Source organism: Arvicola amphibius, chromosome X (genome assembly GCF_903992535.2).
Source record: "Arvicola amphibius chromosome X, mArvAmp1.2, whole genome shotgun sequence".
Classification (NCBI taxonomy): Eukaryota; Metazoa; Chordata; class Mammalia; order Rodentia; family Cricetidae; genus Arvicola; species Arvicola amphibius.
The window spans coordinates 12,669,090-12,692,640 of record NC_052065.1 but is presented as its reverse complement, the minus strand read 5'-3'; the positions used below and the strand labels follow the sequence as shown (position 1 = coordinate 12,692,640).

Here is a 23,551-nt window from a genome sequence, read left to right as displayed (position 1 = left end):
CAGTAACACAGGAAGTACATTTAAGTGGGTTAGAATTCAGCTGCAAGTGGCCTTGGCTGTGGATGGCAAGCTGATTCTTGGTGGACATTAGTAGAGCCCAACCATTTATCTGACAAGCTTAATCTGTCTCTGAAGGCTTTTTTAAAAAAATGGTCACTAGGATCACCAGTGCCCCCACTCCTCCATGAGCTCAGGCTAAATCTCCTTTCCTGATATTTCGCTTGTGCACATTGTTTGGCTCCGATACTGGATTAACTTCCTCAGAAAAGCTGAGGTCTGGGATCAGGAGAAGCAGAGGTATCCTGGAGGAGAATCAAAGAGAAGGTGCTGTGAAGGGAGCCAGGGGACCAGCCGATCTACATAAAAGTGATGACTGCGAGCCCACTGGGTAGAGTCAATGGGCTTAGCACTTGAGCTTAGGGCTCAAATGGTGGCTCACATCAATGGCTCCTTTAAGGAGCACCACACCTGATGTATTAAGAACTAGACGCTAAAATTTCCAGGCTTTGTGGACCAAGAGGCAAAAGAAAAGATGTTGCGTAGGCATTTATATAATAAGGAAGGAAACGAGTTTTCAGCTATCATTGAAAAATCGAAAACAAAATATGCTTATCTAAATGAATGAGAGAAAGGAATTCTCGCTGGTGGAAAAAAAACCTTTCTGCAAGTCAAGTTTCAGAGGTAGTGTATACCATCACATAAAGTGAAGCATGCTTCATTCTTGGGTGCAAATGCAGGCTGCTCTGTGCGTCTCTCCCACATGGACACTGGGTGTACTTGAACACCAAGTATCCACCCCCGGGTTCTGAGTTTCCGGGTTGAAAGGTGGCTCTTGATGTGAGGCACCCCATGGTCCCTTCCTGCAGTCGCTGGCTCTATGTGCCCATTTGGTCTGGTTCATTGACCTCCCCACTTAAAGGCAAGTCAGAGAGGTCAAGTGTGAAGAAGCATCGACCTCGCCTACGGAGCAACCGCACCTTGGTGATTCTGGACCACCCAGAGCTTCACAACCTGCTGCCCAGCCTGCTTGGGCTGGAGCCACTTCCCAGCACCCTCCAGCGACTAGTCCGTTGCTCCTCCCCTCTCTCTGGTTCCTCCCCCAGCTCCTCCCCTCCCCTAGGTCCCGCCGCGTTTTCCCGCTCCACCAGCAGCCGTGGGCACCGCAGCAGCAACAGCGGCAGCAGCAAGTAGCAGGGGCAGAAGCAGTAGCAGTCTGTGTCGCTGTTGCTTTCTCCTTCACAGAGCGCCCCTCACCTCCAGAGCGTCACTATGCCCAACATCGTGCTCTTCAGCGGCAGCTCTCACCAAGACCTGTCGCAGCGCGTGGCCGATCGCCTGGGCCTGGAACTGGGCAAGGTGGTCACCAAGAAGTTCAGCAACCAGGAGACCAGGTGGGAGTCACACCAGGGCTGAGGCAGGAGCCAACGCATGCCCGGGGCACCTCCGAGGGCGCTTTGCTCTCCCTTCCGGGGCGGGACGGCAGCAACGCGGCTTCAGTGCCACCGCGTCTGCGCCCGGGGAGAAAGAAGTCCAGCAAGGGAGCCCCCCCCCCACCCCTCACACACACCCCGCCACCCTAGAGTCTCTGCGCGCTGTTGTCCCTCTAGTGGCCAGACCTCCAGCACCCGGACTTTGGCGACCAGTCGTCCCCTAGGCACCCCAGGCCCCCTTTTTTACGCCGCCTAGCCTGGTATTCTCAGTCCGGAAGGGCGACATCGGTGCAGTCACAGAGCGTCTGAGAGTGGGCGCAGCTTGTGGGCATCACATTAGTGTCGGGAATGGTGGGGGCAGGGAGACATCTGTGGATCCGCCCGCCCCAGTTTCCGAGTCTCTGCCAGGCGGCACCCCAGGCTAGAGCGTGGTCGAAAAGGTTCTTCACAGGTCCCGGGCACTGGGTTTACCTGGGGAACTTTCGAATGCTTCTTCCAGCGGCTGGCGATCTGAGTGCTGCCAGCTGCTCAGGTGACTATTCCGAGTAGTCTAGGTGTTGAGCCCTGTCTTATCCAGAAGAGTTGGTTTGTGTGGGAGTTGGAAAGAGCCTGGGAACGTAGGACGCACGTGTTGAAAGCCCCTGGGCTTCCTTTACCTTTGCCGCAACGGACGTCGCGAACTAATAGGCTCTTTGTGTTTATGGACCTCAGCTGCGCACAGCGGCAAGACCCTACTCTGGCAAAAATTCCACCCCTTTCTCACGTGAGCAAGAGGTGGTCGCCAGTATTCAGTGCAATCAGGCAGACGGTAGCCCTCCTCCGAAGTTGAACTGGGGGCTCCTTGTCCCACTTGCCCGAGGCCAATTTCTTTTCCTCCTTCTGTTTAGTTCAGTTAACCAACTATACAGTGACAGATAACCCGTTGTACATTTGGCAATGTTGCATTTCGTCCAACAAGTTTACGGAAAAAGCATATAGAGAAAGACCATTCTCCGTATTTACAAAAATTAACTTGAAATGGATCGTAGACAGAAATCTCAAATCTAGAACTTTGAAATTTCCAGAAGAAAGCAGAAAGAAAATCTTGACGACTTTGAGTCAATCGAGAATTTGTGAAGTTAAGGGCATTTTTTTTTTTCCTTTTGTTGTTTTATTTTGGTTTTCTGAGACAGGATTTGTCTATGGTATGTAGGATTATATTGAATTGAGTGTGTAGCCCTGGCAGGCCTCAAACTCACAGGAGAACCCCCCCCACCTCCCACGTATTAGAATTACAAGTATATGTGTATCACCAAACCCAGCTAAGAGTTAGATTAATATCGATGACAAAGATTATTTCTCTAAAGGCTATATGCATCACATGTGACCTTTTCCAGGTAGTAAACTCCATTTACACCCCTTGGATGATAGATAATAGAAGAAACACTGTGGATGGCAGGTGGTACTGCTGTGTAGACGATTCAGGCTAAGAATGCCCCTTTGGGCTTGAGGATGTAGCTCAGTTGGTAGAGTTGCTTGCCAAGCATGTATGAAGCCCTGGATTTGGTTCCCTGTACTACATCAAAACAGGATGTGGTAGCATACACTACAATCCCAGCACTTGGGTGGAAGAAGCAAGAGAAGCAGGAATTCAAGAGCATGCTTGGCTACATAGAAGATTTGAGACCTGCTTAGCTAAATCTAAAGTGATGCCTTTTTTAAAAAAAGGCCACTTTGCCTTTGTTGGTTGGTTGTTTTTCAGTACTGAAGATGGATCCCAGGTCCTTGTGGATGCTGGGCAAGAAGACAACTGCTGAGCTACATCCACAGCTCCCTTTGTAGAGTTTAATATCTGGAGGGTTCTCCAGGACTTTGGAGAATTGAGCTAGGTTTGAATATTGCAGGATTTTCTCAGTCCTGTCCAAGTTTCAGCAGCTCTGGGAACTCTAATAGAATAAGAGTCTTTGTTCAGAAGGTGTTGTCATGTAAATAAAGGAGACATTTCTGGACTGAGCGGGTTTTGAAAGTAAGGAAAGCAACTCCTCCTTATTATCCCAGGGCAGTACTATCCTTTGCTGCAGAGCATAGCTAATCGAGATGAATTCATTGCCGGGTTAGTATTGGATTTCTGCTACAAGTTCTATATGGGCTGTTGGGTGAAACTCACAGGGATCTTCAAGTGTAATTATTCATACATTTATTTGAAATAGAAAGCAGACTTGTTTTTATTTAGTTTGGGTCCTCTTTTTCCCAAGTTTGACCATTAGAAATCAGAAGATGTTCAAGACTCCTCAGGCTCATGTTATGTTTCTTGTGTTTTGCTGATTGGGCTGGGATTTTGTATTGTTTGCTTTTCCTCGCTTTGAGTCAAGGTCTCATGTAGTCTAGCCTGTTCCAAAGCTCACTGTGTCACTAAGTCTAGCCTTGAAATCATGATCCTCCTGCCTTCACCTCCCCAGTGCTGGGAGTGCCAACACGCACAACACCTAGCTACAGCTCACATTTCTGTCGGCTTGAAGAGTTTACAGGGCTAATGTGCTAACTCTTCTAGTGTGCTACACGGGGACAGAGGTTGCTTTTTACACATAGTCGTCAAATTGGCTGTTCCTGTTTGGCTGTAGAAATGAGAAAACAAAGAGCAGAAAGAAAAAAATGGGTTCAGTTTATGTAAGGTCCTGTTTCCTCAGTGTCTCTTGTGTAGTGAGGAGAAGTCCGGATACTGCACCCTAGCCCTCAGCGCATTGGTTCCTAGTTTTCTCAACTGCTTCTTCATGAGGCAGGCACGCTTCCACTTTTACCTTCTCCAAATTCTTTCTATTTTCTAGGGAGCAGTATATTCCGGCTTCTCTTCTCACCCCAGTGAACCCTCCATAACTTGCAGGGCACTGTTCATAATGGTATCCTAGGTCTCATGTAGGGTTTTACCCTGGTTAATTTACTGCTGTCAGAGTCCTTACCTGTACCGTGGGACCCAGTATTCTGGTTATTGCCATTTGCCAGGTCATCCAGAACTCGATGGCTTTAAACAATCTGTTTATGGGGCTCCCAGCCTCAAAATTTGTATAGGTCAAAGCAAGGAAGGTTTATTTCTGTTTCCAATGTTGTCAGCTAGGGTGGGTACTGGGACCTCCAGACCCATTTTTGAAGATAGCTCACTCATGTGGCTGATAAGTTTGGCTAGTTTTGCCTGGATGGTTGGCTAAGAACCACTTCACAGGGCTGCTTGGGTTGCCTTCTAGCATAGAAACAGTTTTCCAAGAGGGAGTGTTTTAAAAGACAGGAAGTAGTTAAGTACTAGTCTGTCAAGGCCTGAGCTTAGAAGCTGGCATATCATCACTTCTAGAACTTTGCATTGGTCAAAGCCCTCTTAGGTCTAGGGAAGAGATCGAGAGTCTAGGGAAGAGACTTAGATCCTATGCTACAATAGAGAGAAGTGTTATCAAATATGAAGCTATCTTTTACATTGCCCTAGCCACTCAGCATTGCCTCAGTCTTCTTGTCTGAGGGTCTCTTGTCCTTGAGCTGATCCATGCAACCCATTAAAGACCTACACCACAGATTGCGGTGGGGATGTCTCCTTTGTAAGTAGAAGCAGAACTGACTTGGAAGAAATGTTGCCATGGTGTTTCCTGTGCTCCCCTGGACTGCTAGTCATAGGAGGATTGCAGTTCCTTGGTGAGGAAAGGCAGGCCAAAGAATGTGATCTTGTGGGGATAAGCAGTCATAAGATTAAGAGTTGGGAAACTTTCCATAAAGAGCCAGATCGTAAATATTTTAGCCATTGCCGGCCACATGCCGTCCCTGTTACTGCTGCATTACATATCTATAGCTATACACTACAAGTGCTGCATAGGTCAGCAGGGGCTGCCTTTCCTCCTGAGGCTTCATGGAGAACTCTACTCCCTTGCCTTTTCCAGTTTTCTGGTCTTTTGCTTACAAACAGTCTCAGGTAGCCTAGGCTAGCCTTGAACTCTGAGTATGGCTGATGATGACCTTGAACTTCAGATCTTCCCGTCTCCACCTGCCAAGTATCAGAACCACAGGTGGGTGTCACCATAATACCTGGTTGTTCCCTACTGATGGGAATCAAACTCAAAACTTCCTGCATATTGGACAAGCTGGAGTCCCATTCCCCTTTTCCGTTTTGTAGGTCCCTCACAGCCCTGGGATCTTGAGACCTTCAGCAATAGAGGATCTCTGATTTGCTGTAGAGTCATCACATCCCTTCCTACTTTTTTTTGTCTTCCGCTTCTAATTTGAAGGTCGGCTGTGGTCACATGGGACAAATTTAAATGGCCATGTCTGACCATCCTGTTTTATGATCGATCAGTTGATTAGCAGGCTTGATTCCATCTGAATATATACATCCCTCTTGCCATATAATGTAACATATTCAAAGGATTAGGGTATAGATGGTGGGTATTCATTACTGGGACTACCACACCATTCTTATTGGGTGGGGAGGGCCTATACAGAAAGAGGCTGTGTGCTGTATTTTGTCAGCCCCGAACTATGCAATACTTGCTGTCCAAATTAAATCAGCCCTATACTTGATGTAATTGTGCTACGTAAGTTATCTGTACGTACGTGCACATGAATGCTACTATGACACATGTAGATGTCAGAGGACAACTCGGGAATCAGCTCTCTCCTTGCACTTGGTAGAAGTAGGATTTTTCTCCTTTCTGCAATGCTATGTTCTCCAGGCTAGCCGCCAAGTTTTTGGGTGTTTCTGCCCTGCTGCAGGCTTCAGACTAGCTGACTCCCAAACTTGAGGCTGTTCGTCCTTTCCAAGCCTCGTGTACCTCTATTGTAGGAGTTCTGGGGTTGCAGATGCATGCCAAATTAAATTATCCTTATACTTGATGTAATTGTGTGACTCCAATAGTTGGAACATCCAGCCTCTTATGTGGATTCCAGGGACTGAACACAGGTTCTCAGGCTTGTGCAGCACCTTCTTTTATCTGCTAAGCCACCTCGTTAGCCCAAGAATTGTATTCATTCTTTAGCACTCAAAATAAGGAGATAGATTTCAGTTTCTTTCTGTTCCTTTCATCCTGGATTTACAGTGTACCGTCAACATCCATAACAGAGAGCCTTATGCAGGAGTGGGATCGAATATTAAAACTCATTCTCAGAGCCCAGCATGGTGGCACATGCCTGTAATTCTTTTTTTTTTTTCTGCTACGTGTTCTTTATTCCTTTGCACAAAGAAGTAGCAAGAAGAAGGAGAAGGAGAAGGGGTGATCTGCATGAGGTTTTTCTTTTTTTTTAAAGACTTTGGCTTTTATTACTTTTTAAAAATTATTTATTTATTAAAAAATTCCGCCTCCTCCCATTTCCCTCCCCCTCCCCCCGTTCCCCCTTCTCCTACCTCTCCAGTCTAAAGAGTAGTCAGGGTTCCCTGCCCTGTGGGAAGTCCAAGGTCCTCCCCCCCCTCCCCCCCCCCCCCCCCCCCCCCCCCCCCGCTTCATCCAGGTCTAGGAAAGTGTGCATCCAAACAGACTAGGTTCCCACAAAGCAGTACATGGAGTAGAATCAAAATCCAGTGCCTTTGTCCTTGGCTTCTCAGTCAGCCATCATTGTCAGCCACATTCAGAGAGTCCGCTTTGATCACGTGTTCCATCAGTCCCAGTCCAGCTGGCCTTGGTGAGTTCCCATTAGATCAGTCCCACCTTCTCCGTGGGTGGGCGCACCCCTGCGGTCCTGACTAACTTGCTCATGTTCTCCCTCCTTCTGCTCTTCAACTGGACCTTGGAAGCTCAGTCCAGTGCTCCATTGTGGGTCTCTGTCTCTATCTCCATCCATCGCCAGATGAAGGTTCTATGGTGATATGCAAGATATTCATCAGTGTGGCTATGGGATAAGGCCAGTTCAGGTAACCTCTCCTCTGCTGCCCAAGGACCTAGCTGGGGACATCTCCTTGGACACCTGGGAACCCCTCTAGAGTCAAGTCTCTTGCTAACCCTAAAATGGCTCCCTTAACTAAGATATAAACTTCCCTGCTCCCATATCCACCCTTCCTCCATCCCAACTGTCCCATTCCTCCAAGCTCTCCCCAATCCTCCCCTTCTCACTTTTCTCTTCCCCTCTCCCCTTCCCCCCCCCCCCCCGCCTCCTCCCTTCCCCCCCCCTCCCGTGCTCCCAACTTTTCCCCGGCAATCTTGACTACTTCCAATATCCAGGAGGATAACTATATTTTTTTTTCTTTGGGTTCACCTTCTTATTTAGCTGTAATTCTTTGACTCAGAAGATGGAGGCAAAGGGAAGAGGAGTTGGAGGTCCGGCTGGGACTCCAGTGTGGGCCATCACACTGGATTCTGATGATGAATTTTTAAGTAGCTGTATTCAGTTTTCTCTATTCACTTTCTAGTATGGGGGATGGGTGCCAGGGTTTCATGTTTGTTTATGCAAATGCACTCCCACTGAGAGCTCCATTCATAGCCCCAGTTTTCTGCAACTCGTCTCAAGGTAAGTTACCTAGAAGCAAAATTCACCCGGCGTCCATAGTGTCCCCAATACAGCAAAGTCTCCTAACTATTGAACTAGGGTTGCTGTTTTAAAATGAGAGTTCTATCAGTGCTGATCTGATTCTTTGTTCTCTGATACTCGGTGAAGGACGTGCCGGAGTGTGTGATGTTTTCTTCTCTGTGCAGCAGTCATAGAATATGAATGGGCTTGACTTTCCAATGCTAAATGCCTCAGATTCTCTAACTTCACGTACAGATATTTTTAGACACACGATTTTCAAAATGTTGGCTAATACTAAGTCTCCAGGGGCTACAAGATGGCAGCTAGCAAAACAAGGAAGTATACCGTAAAGGGATACAGAAAATGCCCAACGGAGTGCAATGAAGAGGTGGCGAGAATCCCTATGGCAGCTGGGCCATCTGTGTCAGCCAGCTGTGGGTAGGGATATGGGCAGAATGGGAAAGTGGAGATGGACTTTTGAAGACTGGCACCGGGAGATTGCAATTATTCGTGGGGTGTGTGGGGTGGGATGTTAATGTGTAGTAAATAGAAAAGTCACCAGAGAAAGGCTAAGAGAAAAAAAAAGACACACACACACACACACACACACACACACACACGTCGAAGCTTGTGCATAAAAGCAAAATACAAATGTTGGTTTTAGTTTACTTCACAGCTCAGCTCTGATCATCATGGAGAGTTCAAATGTAGTAGGCAATCTTTAGCTTGAATACTGATCTGTATTGACATGATGATGAGGTCGGAAGCATCCATCCCTGTCATGGAGCAGAGAGGAAGAGATAGATGTTAAGCCCTTGTCTTCCATGGTGAGAAGTCAATACCTGATGGACGCCTCATGAAAAATCAACTCAAGCCTCGCGTGGTAGCTGGAGAATTGAAAATAAATCTCTCTCTAAAAAGCCATCAAAGATTGAAATTGGTTGTCTCCAGGTTGTTCAGAGAGAGAGAGAGAGAGAGAGAGAGAGAGAGAGAGAGAGAGAGAGAGCCTGGACCTAAGGAATCCTCTTATCTCAGCCTCCTGAGTACTGGGATTACAGGCTGAACTAGCATACTTTGATCATGATTTGATTGTGTGCATGTGGTATGTATGCATGCTTCTTTGGTCATGTACATGTAGAGGCCAGAGGTCAGAGGTCAGCACCAGATGTCTTCCTCCATCCATCTCTGCTTTACTTTTGGAGACAGGACTCTCTCTGAACCTGGAGCTCATTTATTCAGCTGGCTGGCTGGTCAGCCAACGAGTTCCAGGGATCTGCTGTAGCTGCTCTCCCAGAGCTGGGGTTAAGGAGGCCATTGCACCTGGCCTTTTTTTTTTAAAGGTTGGTTTTGGGGAGCCAAACTTAGGTCCTTTATGCATGTGCTGGTAGACACATTACCAAATGAGTCATCTCCCCAGCTCCTGTGATTTGAATCTTTAAGACAATATCCATGCTTAACTTTAACAGAAGAATTACCACAAGGAATTAACAGAGAAGGCCTAGAACTTAGAAAGGTTCTTTGTATGGTCAGCTCTTGACTGGCCTATGGGAACTTAGCTCTCACAGGGATTCCCACACCATTCTTTGATAAGAATGGCCTGTTGTGTGTGAACTATTAATGGCCAGAAAACAATGTGGCTTACACTGAGCTCCCACCCGCCCGGTGCAAAGCTAGCATTTTAGTATGCACTATGCAGTGGGTGACTACACTGTTCAGCTTCCAATACAAAGCCTGGGCCCTAAGTCTCTGTGTCTACCCTAGTAGGTAACACTTGCCACTTGTCAGAGCTTGCTACTGGACACTTTGAGCCAGGCTTCTGTGACTCTCCTCGGGGAGAATGCCTGTAAGTTCATACTTAGATTCCCTGGTGTACTTTTCCCTTTGCTGATTTTGTTCTGTGTTCATGCCATCTCATAAGTCACAGTCAGGATTGTGACTCTGTGCTGAGTCCCATGATTGGACCTGCTGGATTGCTGAAATTGGAGGTGGTCTCAGGGACTCATAGAGACCTTGATATTACCCAATGCTGTGATGGCTGATTGTTAATCGACAGAACCTAGGGTCACCTGGGAGATGGGCCTGTGAGCCAGCTTGTGGGAAATTCTCTTAATTGTGTTCATGGATGCAGAAAGGCCCATCCATGGTGTGTAGTCCCATTCCCCGGACTGGACCCCAGACTGTGTGAGTGGGAAGGGAGCTGACAAACAACCTAAGTTCATACTCTCTGCTTTCCAACCGAGAGTGCAGTGTGCACAGGTGCTTGGAGGTCCTGCCGCTTTAACTCCCCAGCCATTATGGGATGTACCTTGAAATGTGAGTCGAAATAAGTGCTCCCCCCCACACATTAAGTCACTTTTCTAGAATGTTTTTAAACAACAGGCAAAGAGAACTAAGAGCGCATTGTTCTTTTGTAGCGTTGAGATCGGCGAAAGTGTGAGAGGGGAAGATGTTTATATCATCCAGAGTGGCTGCGGGGAAATTAACGACAACCTGATGGAGCTGCTCATCATGATCAACGCATGCAAGATTGCCTCTTCATCCAGGGTAACTGCTGTGATACCCTGCTTCCCGTACGCCCGGCAAGATAAAAAGGACAAGGTAGGCGAGGTGTGTCTTGCCCTAGAAACCTGCTGCGCTCACCACCGTTTCCTTACCTACTACCTTCATTAGACTACCGAGAAGCATTGACTTTCCTCGTCAATGATTATGGAAATATGTACCCTCACCTTGTCTATTTCAGATTTGTCATTGAACCCACCATGTGCACCAACACAGGCAATGTATATTTTCAAAGATAATCAAATACCATTAACCTTTTAAGGTGGTGGATAGAGCTAAGTATACACATTTACACAGGCACACACAGACACACACAGACACACAGACACACACACACACACACACACAAACACACACACACACACCTCAAGAAGTACAGGTGAACTGAAGACCATTCAAATTAACTCACAACTACATTGCATCAAGGTGAAGCTTCCAGTTTTAATACTGTGTTTTTGCAAGTGGTTTCCATTGGAAGATAAGGGTCCATAGGACTTCAACTGCATGTGAATCCACAGTGCCCCCACCCCGAAAATTTAATTAAAATCTGTCTTCTATCTCTTTTTAGCCTTGTAAAGGGAACAGAGCTACTATTACTTGTTATTTTAGCAAAATTCCCATTCGTAGAGGCTCTATAAGTTTGCAGGAGAAGTTGAAGAAAATAGAGTTGTTCTTAGACTTTATGAAACATGAGAAAAGTTGGAATTGAAGCAAACATTGAAGGAGCATCTCTTGGTTGGTTAGGGTCACTATCATAAATTACCAGGCGCTGGGCAGATTTACAGAACAGGCAAATATTCTTTAGTTCATAGACCAGATGTTCGAGGTCAAAGGATGTCAGTGCCATGCTTGTTCTAGGGGAGAATCCGCCCTGCCTCTTCCAAGTCCCCAGGCACTAAGGCTCCTCTTGGCCTGTGGCCCCATTGTTTTAATCTCTGCCATTGTCTTCAAGACAATTCTCTCTAGATGTGACACCGTCACTAAATTTAAGGCCATCCTTATTCAGGATGATCGCATCTCATGATCCTTTAATAATTACATTTGCAGAGATGCTACTTCCAAGTGGCATTAGTAGGTTCTGGGGCTCAGGACATGGACATATCTTTTTGGAGGCCTCCATTCAATTCTTCATAATTTCATCCAGCTTCCTCTAAGATCCTAGGGAAAAATCTTCCCCTCCTTGCCCAGCTCCTAGGGGCTTCGGGTATCCCTTCATTCTGGCTACACTCTTTTAGTCTCTGCTTCTGTCTTCTATGCCATGGCTTCTTAAGTTCTGTGTCTCCACTTCTGATGCAGGATTCCCCTCTGTATTCTGTGAATACCATTGGTTAATAAAGAAATTGTTTTAGGCCTGTGATAGGGTAGAGTGGAGCTAGGTGGGGAAAATCAAACTGAATGCTGGAAGAAAGGAGGCGGAGTCAGAGAGAAGCCATGTACCCGCTGGAACCAGATGGAACTTGACCCAGTAAGCCACAGCCATGTGGCAATATACAGATTACTAGAAATGGGTAAAATATAAGAATTAGCCAGAAATATGCTTAAGCTATTGTCCAAACAGAATTACAAATAGTATGTTTTCTGAGTAATTATTTTGGGGCTGAGCAGCTGGGAACTAACTAGCAGCCTTCTTACAACACACTTCTATCCTATATGAGAACACTATAATTGGATTTGGAGCCACTCTTATCCAAAATGAACACATCTCTATATCTTTACATAATAGCATCTTCGAAGACCTTTCTACAGTGAGATCCCATTCCAGACTTGTAGGCAGGTATGAATTTGGGATGACAGCATTCACTTTACAGCAGTGATGACTTGAAGCTCTTGTTTCAAAAAAGCACTCAAGATTCCCTTAGATTTGAAAAGCAAAATAACCTGTATAAACGTGAGTTCATGTCCTAAGATCTTGAATTTTAATCCCAGCATCTTCAGGACCAGTTTCCAAAGTATGTGCCAAACCCAGCCAGTCACTCAGGGTTTCACTAAAATGTGACATGAAGAATTCTATTCAGCACTCAAGATATGATTTACTGTATATGGATAGAACGAGTCAGCCAGTTTCTTCTATAAATGGCTGATTTTTATTGCACCTCCCCAACTGTGTATCTTGCAAACAGAGCTAGAGGACCATATATAACTGGCAGGTATAAGGGAGAGGAGGAGGGTGGACAGAGGTGGCAGGGTAGGTTCAAGGTCACAGTGGTCACTGTGGGATGCATGCATGTGTGAAAGTGTAAAACAAATCAGAATCCACATTTATTTATAGACACATCTGACTCTCTATTTTATATGCCATGAAATGCTGTTTTCATTTCCCCCTACTCATTTAAACATGCAAAAGAAAGGTAAGAGCTCACAAACAGTAGCAAACATGTAGCATGTAGCTTTACACTGATTTTATGTTACTGTGACTAAAGGATTTATGCCGAGTGACTTATAAAATAGAGGGGTTTATTTGGCGGGGCTGGAAAATCCAAACTCGACTCTAGCATCCTGCCAGGTGTTCACAATATGGCGGAGAAAGGAGCTAGCCACATGTGGGAGGGATATGTGTGAGCAAGGAATGAGAGAGTGGGAATGGAGCAGCTTCTTTCTTTTCATAACGCACTCTTGGAGGACGTTGCTCAGCTGAAAGAAGAAAAACCTAATGAGGGATTGACTTGGTCGGCTTCCGCTGTGGGCATGTCTTTGTGAATTATCTTGAATTCATGTTGGAAGACCCAGGGATAAAATGGGCACCACCACTCCTTTGGCTTGGGTTCTGGCTTGAATAAAAGAAATGTGAGCTGAGGATAAGCATTTATGCATTCAATTCTCTCTGTTCCCGACTGTGGATGTGACTAGCTGCTTGAAGTCCCTGCCCCCTCAAGTTTCCCAGGATGATGAGCTGTATCCTAGAATTAGGAGGTGATTAAACCCTTTTTTCTTTAAGTTGTCTTTGTTTTATTACAGCAACGGAAATGAAACTGATTGGCGAGTGGTTTGTTGGTATGATTAATTTGACTCAAGTTTATTTCCTGTAGGTTTTATATTTTGTTTTTCACGCAGAAGATAAAATTACATTGTATCTTCAGTAAATTGTTTTCCTTACAGGTGGCCTGTCAACTTTGGGAGGGGGGGTAAGGGGTGGCATTTGTTGAAACTGAAGATTCTTCTTTAAGGAATACAAATATTGGGACACATTTGGTAGTGGCTGTTGACATCACTGATACATGGTAACATTTTCTAAAGTCGTATATGCTAATTTCTTTTCGTGCTTTTATTCCCAATTTTTGATAGATAAACTAGTTCTGCCCGTTGCATTGCAAGAAATCTGTTGGTCTTTTGGTCTCTGTCCCCTGACAGATGGCATCCGCTGTGCCTGCAAAAAGAACTCTATGGGTTTCTCAAAACATCAGTGACTTTATTTGTTGCATTTTTATTACATTTAGTGTGGGGGCAGGGGTGGGGGGTCTTTGAGTGGGTACACCTGTGAAGGCTTTGTTTGTCTTTGCCAACATGTGAGTACCAGGCACCAAACGAACATATGTCATCAGGTTTAGTGACAAGCACCTTTACCAACCAAATCATCTCACCCCACCTTCTCTCACCCCACCTTCTCCCACCCCCAGTGGCTTTGTTTCTCAGAACAGCGTTGTGTGACTGGCTATCTACCAGTTTCCCTGCTGTTAGATATTTAGATGTTTTCCATATGGGACCCTTTTTGAACATGTGTCCCATGCCTTTCCAAACTAAGTGGCAAATAAGACCATCATCTGGAGGGGCGGAGATAATGACATTTGAGAGACACTGGGTGCAGCTCAGGAAACTGACACTTTCTGGTAGGGTAGCAACAGTAGCAGTGTTGTGGGTTTTTTTAGCACCCCGGCAACAGATTCCTGCAAACGGGAATGGCTTTAAAAAGCAGCAGTGTCTTCTCTTCTAACTCTCAAGTTCAACAGTCCCAAACCAGGCACCGACATCCCAGCTGCCCCGATGAATAGTACATGCAGTCCTTGATGGATGGGGTGAGCATTTCTCGGGCTTAGCTACGCTTTGACATAGTGTAGGCTTCCTGTCATTGATCATTCCCGCAGGACACTCTAGAGCAGGGGTTCGCAACCTTCCAAATGCTATGACCTTTTAATACAGTTCCTCATGTTGTGGTGACCCCCTAACCATAAAATTATTTTGTTGCTGCTTCATAACTGTCGTGTTGCTACAGTTAGAAATCATAATATAGATATCTGATATGCAGGATGGTCTTAGTGACCCCCTGTGGTGAAAGGGTTATTTGGTCCCAGGGAGTCGGGACCCACAGGTTGAGAACCACTGCTCCAGAGATTTAAAAGACCACCCAACGATGACTTTGCTGGAAACAAGTATCCACTCCTCACACTGTTCTCAGCAAGTCTGATACATGGCCATTCTTGTAAGTTAAAGGGACCTGTAAGAAGGCCAAGACCCGTGGACAATTCTGGAGCCATGGCTTCTTTTACTTTTAATCTTACTTTGTGTGTGTGTGTGTGTGTGTGTGTGTGTGTGTGTGTGTGTGTGTGTGTACAATGGCACATATATGGAGGTCAGAGGGCCCCTTGGCGAAGTCTGTTTTCTCCTTCCACCTTCATGTGGTTCCCGCTCAGGCTTCCAGAGCAAGCTCCTTCACCTGCTGAGCTCCCTGGCTGGACCCTCCAATCATGGGTCTGTGTGGTCAGTAAGACCCAGGCAACAGTGAGGAAACTCATTCTCCCATTCGGTTTCATTGGTCAACCTGCCATTCAAGGTGTACCCCTGGCATTCCGGAAAGTTCTCACAATTCACTTCTTCCCCTGAGCCATGCAGCCTAGCTTGGTGGTGGGAAGCTGCTGGGCGAGGGCAATGAGGAGTTAGTAGGAGAAATAAGAAACGACTAGAACCTAGTACTGTACTTCATTCCTTAGCCTACTGTTGCCGTTTCCCAGTGTCTGGGGACCGTGAGGGCACCAACCATGATTTGGGATGGAGGAAGGTACTTCTATTTTTTTTTTCTTCACTTAAGGAGGCAGAAAGCCAGGTGGTGTTTGAATATCGCAGAAAGCCATATGCTACACTTAATCTCTGGCCCGAAACAGCACATTCTTGTTGGCCATGGGAGGAGCTCTGGGCAGCCCTCCCAGGCCGCCTATTGTTTTTTTCTCTTCCTTTGGGACTGCATTGCCCATAACCTCTAATGGCACAGAGAAATTCTGTATAATTGCTTCTACCAAGAAGTACCTGCTGGAAAAGCCCAGAAAAAATCTTGGGGTTTTAAACCATCTTCCAAACTTGTTTCGTGTGTTTTGACCCTTCGTCCTGGGCATGTGGAACAGTTTATTTAGGTTTGATTTGTAAGTACCAGAACCTAAGGGCAGCTTCTCGCAGGAAAGAAACTGTTTCATAAATGACCACTTAAGACAATGGAATATTCACACAGGAAAACAGCGATGATGTCATAGTCATTGTCAAAGGCATGACGTAAGCCCTGGCCTTGCAGCTTAGCAGGGAACCAGCTCAGCTTTGAATTCCAACACCATGATTCACCCAGTTTTCCCTTTCTGAAGGTCACTTACACTCTGCACCTTCGGGCCCTCACCTGCCCACTAAGGACCATCTTAGCTACTATGGATGAAGATCCTGGCCTATCGTACACGAGTGGACGAGCTTTCTGAAAAGAACCAAGTGTTGATATTCAGGGCTGTGTAGCCCATCGAATGGTTGTTGTGACAGCTCAACTTCTATTTTAGTGTAGAAACTGACATAGCCAATATGCAAATAAATGGGTGTGACTGTGTTCCAAAGGTACTTTATGTATGCCCAGGAAAGTCTGGATTTTATGTCACATTCAAATGCTACAAAATCTGATTTTTGTCTGTTTTCCAGTGCTTTTCTAAGTGTGGAGACCATCCCTAGCCCCAGCCAAGGCATCAGGCAAGTCTAGCCTGTGAGCTGACGTTTGCTGGCTCTTGTAGGAGACACTCAGTAATTACTGGTTTTCTGCCCTTGAGAGAACAGCAGGTTGTAAGCCGGGCAGGGGATAATTACTTCTGAGAGAGTAAAGGGCTGTCAACTTGGATTTTTTTTCTTCTTTTTTCTGAATAATTTGTAAGGTCATCTTCATATTCCAATGATAAAGTGATCGACACAAGTCTCTGTAATCTTGGAGTCTGCATACATGTGTGTGTTTGTGTTTGCGGGAACACGTATGTGCGCGAGTCCTGTATACATCTGTGTGCGTGAATAAAAGCACAAGGTCAGATGTCACTCTTCTGGTGTTCAGTGCCGTCTGTCTTTGGGGGTTTGTTTGTTTTTGTTTTCATGAGGTTTCTCAGTGGCCTAAAACTTGTCAGGTAGGCCAGGATGGCCAGTGAGTGGCAGGGTATATGTCAGTCCCCACCTCCCCAGCAGGGATTGGAAACACTTGTCACCACACCACAGCATTCTGATGTGAACTCTGGGGCTTGAACTCATGTATTCACATTTGCAAGGTAAGCGCTTTCTTTACCTGCACTGATTTAAATACCACACTGATTTTTCTCTCTGTAGACTTGTGATAGCTTAAATAAGAATGGTCCCTGTAGACCCTTAGGTCTGAATGCTTGGTCTGCACTTGATGGAACTGTTGGGGAAGGATTAGGAAATGTGGCCTTGGAGCAGGAGGTGTGTCACTGAGCATGGACTTTGGTGTTTTAAAAGCCCACATCAGGGCAGGCCCAGTCTCTCTCCACACCTCCTGGTTGTGGGTAAGGCGAGCTCTCAGCAAGGCTCCAGCACCATGCCTCCCACTTGCTACCATGCTCCTCACCGTGATGGGCTTGGATTCACCTCTGAAATTGCTAGTAATCTTCCAATTAAATGATTTCGTTTAGAAGTTCCCTTGGAAGCTGTAATATATACGCTGGGGACCTGGTACAGATCCATGTTGGCCCTATAATTGCTGCTTAGGTCTCTGCGAATTCGTATGAGCTTTGCTCATGTTGACTTAAAGGGTCTTGTTTTCTTGGTGTCTCCTCTGGCTCTTAACACTCTCTCTACCTCCTCTTCCACAGGGTTCTCTGAGGTCTAAAGGGACAGATTTGATGGAGGCATTCCATTTAGGGTTCAGTGTTTCAAGGTTTCTCCCTCTTGGCGTATTGTCTGCCTGTGAGTCTCTGTATTTGTTCCCATCTGCTGTAGGGGGAAACATCTCTGATGACAGCTGAACAAGGCAGTGATCTATGAATATAGCAGAACGTCATTACAAGTCATTTAAATCACTACACATTCTTCATTTTTTATACCAGTATTATTAGGTTTCACCCTAGGTCCTTGGGCTATCTAGTCAAAGGTTCTTGGTCAATCAAGTGTCACCTTAGAAGAGAGAGATTATTTCTGGAATTCTTGTAGGTACTTAAAATTGCAATATTTGAGTCAGGCCTTGAAGGATCAGTCACACAGGTATAGATCTGGGGTGAGATGGGGCAGTTGAGTATGCGAGACAAGGCAGGGCATTCTCTAGAGCAAACAGGGAAGGGCACAGGAGCAGAGGCAAAGGAGAGCAGTTTGAAGTTAGCTACAGCCAGACTGACCTCAGTCCTTTGGATATTAAAAATGAGAAAATTTGATTCTTTCCCAAAGGCAACATGGAATACCATACAGGGGAGAAAAAAACCCAGAGAATGTAAGTAATGATGTATAGTTAGTATAGAGAAGACTAAATCAAAACAAAACCCACCTTTTGAAAATCAGAAAAAGAGATGCTAGATAGATGAGTCCATGATAACAAGCACAGGCTGCTGCTCCAGAGGACCTTTCTCTCAGTTCCCAGCACACACATGGCGGTTCACGGGTATCTGGAACTCTAGTTCCAGAGGATCGAACACCCTCTTCTGGCCTCTGAGGGCACTGCATGCATACATACAGGCCAAAAAGCCACACACCTAAAACGAATTTTAAAAACTTTAAAGAAAAACACTCCCCCTCTAACCTCAGCACTCTGGAGGCAGCTTCAGGTGGATTTCTGTTAGTCTGAGGCCAGCTGATTGTACGAAGCATACACCAGTACATCTAGGGCTCTTGCAGAGTCTGTCTCAGAAAAGGAAAAAACAGGAAAGCCTTCCCCATCGTTTCCAGAAAATCTGTTGGTAATGTTAGGGGTGTTTCCTCTGATTCTTTATGTGTGTGTAATTAATGTAAAATTAATATGTAAATGAGTATGTTTATATATTAATAACATTGACCATATACTATTAATATCTACCGATTGTACTTATAAATGTATCAATTTTATAAATATATTTTATTATAAGGGGATATGTAGTTCTTTTTGAAAAAACAGGATTGTGCTTGAAAGGAAATAAACACAATATTAACATTTTCATATAATTTTCAGGTTGTATTTTTTTGTGTGTGGCTTGTGTATAGTCATGCAATGCTATTAATAACTATCTCCACCTACGTCATGTCTGGGCTATGTCTAATGAGATCTGTGTGGACTCTTTGGTTGCTTTGATGTGGACATTTTCATTGCCCATGATTTATGATGTGGAAAGAAGTTAGATAACTTTAGAAAAGGCATAAAGACAGTGATTACATGAACTTGTTTCTCTGAACGTTGAATTCTCAATTGCCTATAAGCATTTGTTGTTGTTGTTGCTGCTGCTGCTGCTAATTTGTAGTAGGGTTAGCTTTCATCTCTCAGGGCATGGTACTTCTTTCCTAACTGGACTTTGGGGCCTTGGATAAGCTATTTGATGGTGTTTGGGCTTGGGAGACTTCATATATTTCATTGTTTTCTTCTAGAACACTCTTATCCTATCACTGGCTGGCCTTCCCTTTAAAGTGATCTCTTAAGCCGTCTTGTTGAACCTCCTCATGCTTCCTTACTCTTTGAATTATAGAAACTGGAATGTCAAGTGTATTCAGTTTGACTTTATTCCTTAGGTATTTGTATTCTACTGTAGTGTCAGGTGCGTAGCCTCATAGTAGGATATAGAAGGCTGGAGATGTCATTTAGATGGTAGAGTGCTTGCCAGGGATACAGGAAACCTTGGGTCCCAGCCCCACTACCACAGAAACTGAGCATGGTAGCACATTCCTAGATCGTGGACATCCTTGGTTGCATTAGTGAGCTGGAGATCAACCTGGGCTATATAAGATCCAGGCTCAAAAACAAGCAGTGTCAACCAGTGGTCAATATGTAGTAACCAAATGCAATGTGTTGAATATATCTTTTGTTATCATAGCTTGTAATTCTCCTTATTGGTTACATCCATGCCAAACCATCCATTTGGTTTCCTCATGAATATCTTTGCAAAAGGACTCTAACAGTTTCCATCTTTGTCTGATATTGAATCCCTGTTTCTATTTTTTAGAGTCGTGCTCCAATTTCTGCTAAACTTGTGGCCAACATGCTGTCAGTTGCCGGGGCCGATCACATCATCACCATGGACCTGCATGCCTCTCAGATCCAGGTACCAGCATTGGCTTTCTGCCCATGGTCAGGTCCTAACTCTCTGTCCTTAATTTTGAAAGGTTTGAGTCTGCACAGCTATTCTCTGGGCTGTTTGTCCTTCCTGTTGATGCCACCATCCCTATCATACCTTGCCTCCAACTCATTTTGGAGGAGCAAGGAATACCTTGTATGTGCTTTGCGATTCCATCTAAACATCTGTAAGATAGTTAAAATGATAGCATTGTAGTATGCATTGTGTGTATTTGTGTGCACTTGTGTGCGCATACACATGAAGGCAAGGGGTCAACCCCGGATGTCCTCCGCGATCCCTCTCCATCTTGTTTTCTGTGACAGGATCTTTCACTGAAGCCAGAGCTCATCAATTCAGATAGATTGGCTAACCAATGAGCTCCAGAGGTCTTCCCGCCTCTGCTTCCCCAACACTGCTGCTACAGGATATGCACTATCATGGCCAGCTGTTTTATGGTTTCTGGGGAATTCCAATTCAGGACATGATGCTTGTACAGCAAGTCCTTTACACATCTGCGCACTGCGCCACCTCCCCAGTGCTGCCACACACATTTTTAAGTTCTTCCTTCCTTCCTTCTTCTGTCATTAAAACAGGTCACATTTCACAGTGCCTGCTTATGGTATATAATGAATGTGAAGTATTTGATTTGTGGTAAGTGCTGGGACAAGAGCAATGACAAAAGCCACCTGCTTTCCCCTCTGCCCTGAAGTGCTGTTTTTTCCCTTGGTGCACTGACCATCACATAAATATCAGAGCATGCCCAGAAAAGGGATGGACCAAAAGATGGCTTGTAACATCTCTATCATTAGATTTAATTCTGTTACAATTAGTCAAAGGGAGAGGGTTATATACAGGTAACTTTTGGATAAATAATTCAAATATTATTTAGAGATAGCAGTTATCTTTTTAAAAAATCTTTTTTTTCTTTTAAAAAACCTTTATCCAATTACACTGACTATGTTTCTTTCCTACTGGGGCCTGGTGTGCAGTGGCAGCCAATAGCAGCCTACTTGGGACGCTGCTTGTATGGGTTTCTCTAAGAGACCTCAGAAATAGAATTCTCTGCTAGGTAGTCATGTCTCTTTTTTCATGCTGTCTCTAGTCTAGACTTCAGATAGGTATATGGAGCACGTTTGAGAAGCTCCAGGGCACAGTATCCAGGCCATCATGTTGATCTGTACCAAGCTGCAGAAAAAGGAATGTGATTGAGACCCTGCACAATCAAGTTCAAGGTCCCCTGACTGCCGGAAAATCCACCTCTCTAAGAATTGAGACTTCACCAAGTTTAATACAGATGAATTGGAAGGCATAGTAGCTGAGTAGCAGCTTTTCCCCAGTGAATGTGGGCCAAATCCATCTCCAGTCGTGGTCCCTCAGACATGGGATAGGCCCTGTACTCCTGAGGGTCTCTGCTGTGCTAAAGCACTGACCCCACCAACCATGTACTCTAATAAACCTCATACGCAATCAGAAAACAAGCCTACAACGTGACATTGATTTCTCTCCTTAGGGATTCTTTGATATCCCTGTGGATAATTTATATGCAGAGCCTGCAGTTCTTCAGTGGATTCGGGAGAACATCACTGAATGGAGAAACTGTATCATTGTTTCCCCCGATGCTGGAGGAGCCAAAAGGTACCACGCAAGCGATCCCACGCAGATTTCTGTCTCTACCTGCTGCTTTCCTGCTTTCTGTATTTCTCTGTGTCTTAAGTGAGAAGGCCTGCTTTGTGTCCTGGAGATATAGCTCACTGCTGAAGCTACTGCCCTGCAAGCTTGACACTGGAGTTGACTCCGCAGAACTTACATAAATGCTGGGTGTGCTTAATGATCTGCCTCTGAGTTCAGCCTTGGAATGCAGAGAGAGGGGAATCCCCAGAGCTGTCTGACTGGCTTGGGCTTTCATTGAGAGACACTGCCTCAATGGATAAGATAAAAATGGATAAGATAAAAGAACAATCAAGGAACATTCCTGACATTGACCTGGGACCTCCAGATATGTGAGATATGTGTATACACCACACAAAGCTACATGAAGAATGTTTTATAAAAGTGTGCTCTCTCTCTCTCCCTTCCTCCCTCCTTCTCTCTCTCTCTCTCTCTCTCTCTCTCTCTCTCTCTCTCTCTCTCTCTCTCTCTCTCTCTCTCTCTCTCTCTCTCTCTCTCTCTCTCTCTCTGTGTGTGTGTTGCTGAGGATAGATAGTACTCAATGCCTCATAGATGGTAAGCACGTACCATTGCGCTATATCCCTTTCCCCAGGAAGCTTGCTTTTAACTATATAACACTCTATCCTATAAATGAGCCACTAAGTAGGCCTTAGGTTTTGCCTTTACCACAGAAGCCCGTCACTCTCTCCACATTTCACAGCATTCATGACAATAAAATGAGCACATATATACTCTATATAAAAAGGGTTTTAGTTAATACAATTGACCGAATTAGTCCTTCTTTTTTATTGATTTTTATTGAGCTCTACGGTTTTCTTTGCTCCATTCCCTGTCTCTCCCCTCCCCGTCAACCCTCCCTCAAGGTCCCCATGCTCCCAATTTACCCAGGAGATCTTGTCTTTTTCTACTTCCCATGTAGATTTAGATCTATGTTTGTCTTTTCTAAACACCAACACGTGACTAGAGTAGCCAGAATAGAACCCAAAATAGAATTTCAAAGAAATGTATGTATGTGGAGCAACAAGAATGGGAAATAGCTACAGCCTGCCTGTGTACAGATGGTGCTGGGAGCTGTACTCTGGCGGTCTGGTGGGTAGGACTGAGATGGGAAAGGGCAGTCAGCTTGGCCTCTCCCACCTATGCAGGAATCTCCACAAAGCAGGGTGCTGAAAGCCAGACCCTGGCCAATAAGCAGAGCCTTTGGATAAGGGAGAAAGTAGCCACCTATGAGAAATCCAGCCACAAGCCCATGCCACAGGCAGGTGAATGCAGCGATTCCCTGGGGTACCTGACTCCCTGGGCTAAGAAAATTAATGCAAACGTTAGTCCCAGGTTGTAGCAGCCCTAAGGAGAAAGTTTGAGTTGGTCAGGGAGCAGTCACTGAACAAGGTGAGCTGACATCTGATCATCCAACGCCAGCTAGCCGTGAGGGCCTGATAGGCCTGGACTCAGTTGTGTATAGCCTTCGGGGCACAGCCAGCCAGTGCCTAGGAGTGCCTGAAAGACTGTCAAATGAGCAAGTTCACGGACAAGCTGGCCAGCGCGCCATCATGGCAGCCTAAGAAAGTAGCACTGAGTGGCCAAGTCAATCAGCTCCATGGACGAGCTTCCAGGAATGTGTGAGCCATTAGAACGCATGGGGATGAGGTCGCAACAAGAATAAGAAGGTAGTGCTGCTCGGACGCACTGCTTACTGCAAAGTGAAGCTAAACACCCTGAACCTTGCAGAACTTGCCAGCCGCTCTCTGGGAAGATAAAACGTGGCAAGAGTCTTATTGCCAAAGTAGGGAAAGGTAGGAGAGACCTTTATCCACTAGCTAAAGTAAAGAGGCCCAGAAATGTGAGTCTACTGTGGGAATCCAGGGTCAAGAATCGCCATTGGACTTCTGAAGGACTCAAAAGGGCAATGACCTTAGGTGTGGCTCAGTGGTGGTACATTACTAGGTATGCCCACTGCCGCGGGTTCCATCCGCAGCACTACAC

At 45.5% G+C, this 23,551-nt stretch overlaps 1 protein-coding gene and 1 pseudogene across 2 annotated transcripts in view; both read left to right on the top strand.

The window, feature by feature from the left end:
- Positions 1-1,124: 1,124 nt before the first annotated feature.
- Positions 1,125-23,551, top strand: part of Prps2 (phosphoribosyl pyrophosphate synthetase 2) — a 37,231-nt gene continuing 14,804 nt past the window's right edge. Inside the window, exons 1-4 of one of the 2 annotated variants that reach the window (XM_038316226.1) lie at positions 1,125-1,391; positions 10,295-10,478; positions 19,790-19,888; positions 21,411-21,535. In XM_038316226.1, coding sequence (XP_038172154.1) covers positions 1,270-1,391; positions 10,295-10,478; positions 19,790-19,888; positions 21,411-21,535 — 530 coding nt within the window. In that variant the 5' untranslated portion in view covers positions 1,125-1,269. Of the gene's footprint in view, positions 1,392-10,294; positions 10,488-19,789; positions 19,889-21,410; positions 21,536-23,551 lie in introns of both variants that reach the window. The other variant, XM_038316225.1, reaches the window with a different exon arrangement.
- On the top strand, positions 20,837-20,958 carry LOC119805624 (annotated as a pseudogene).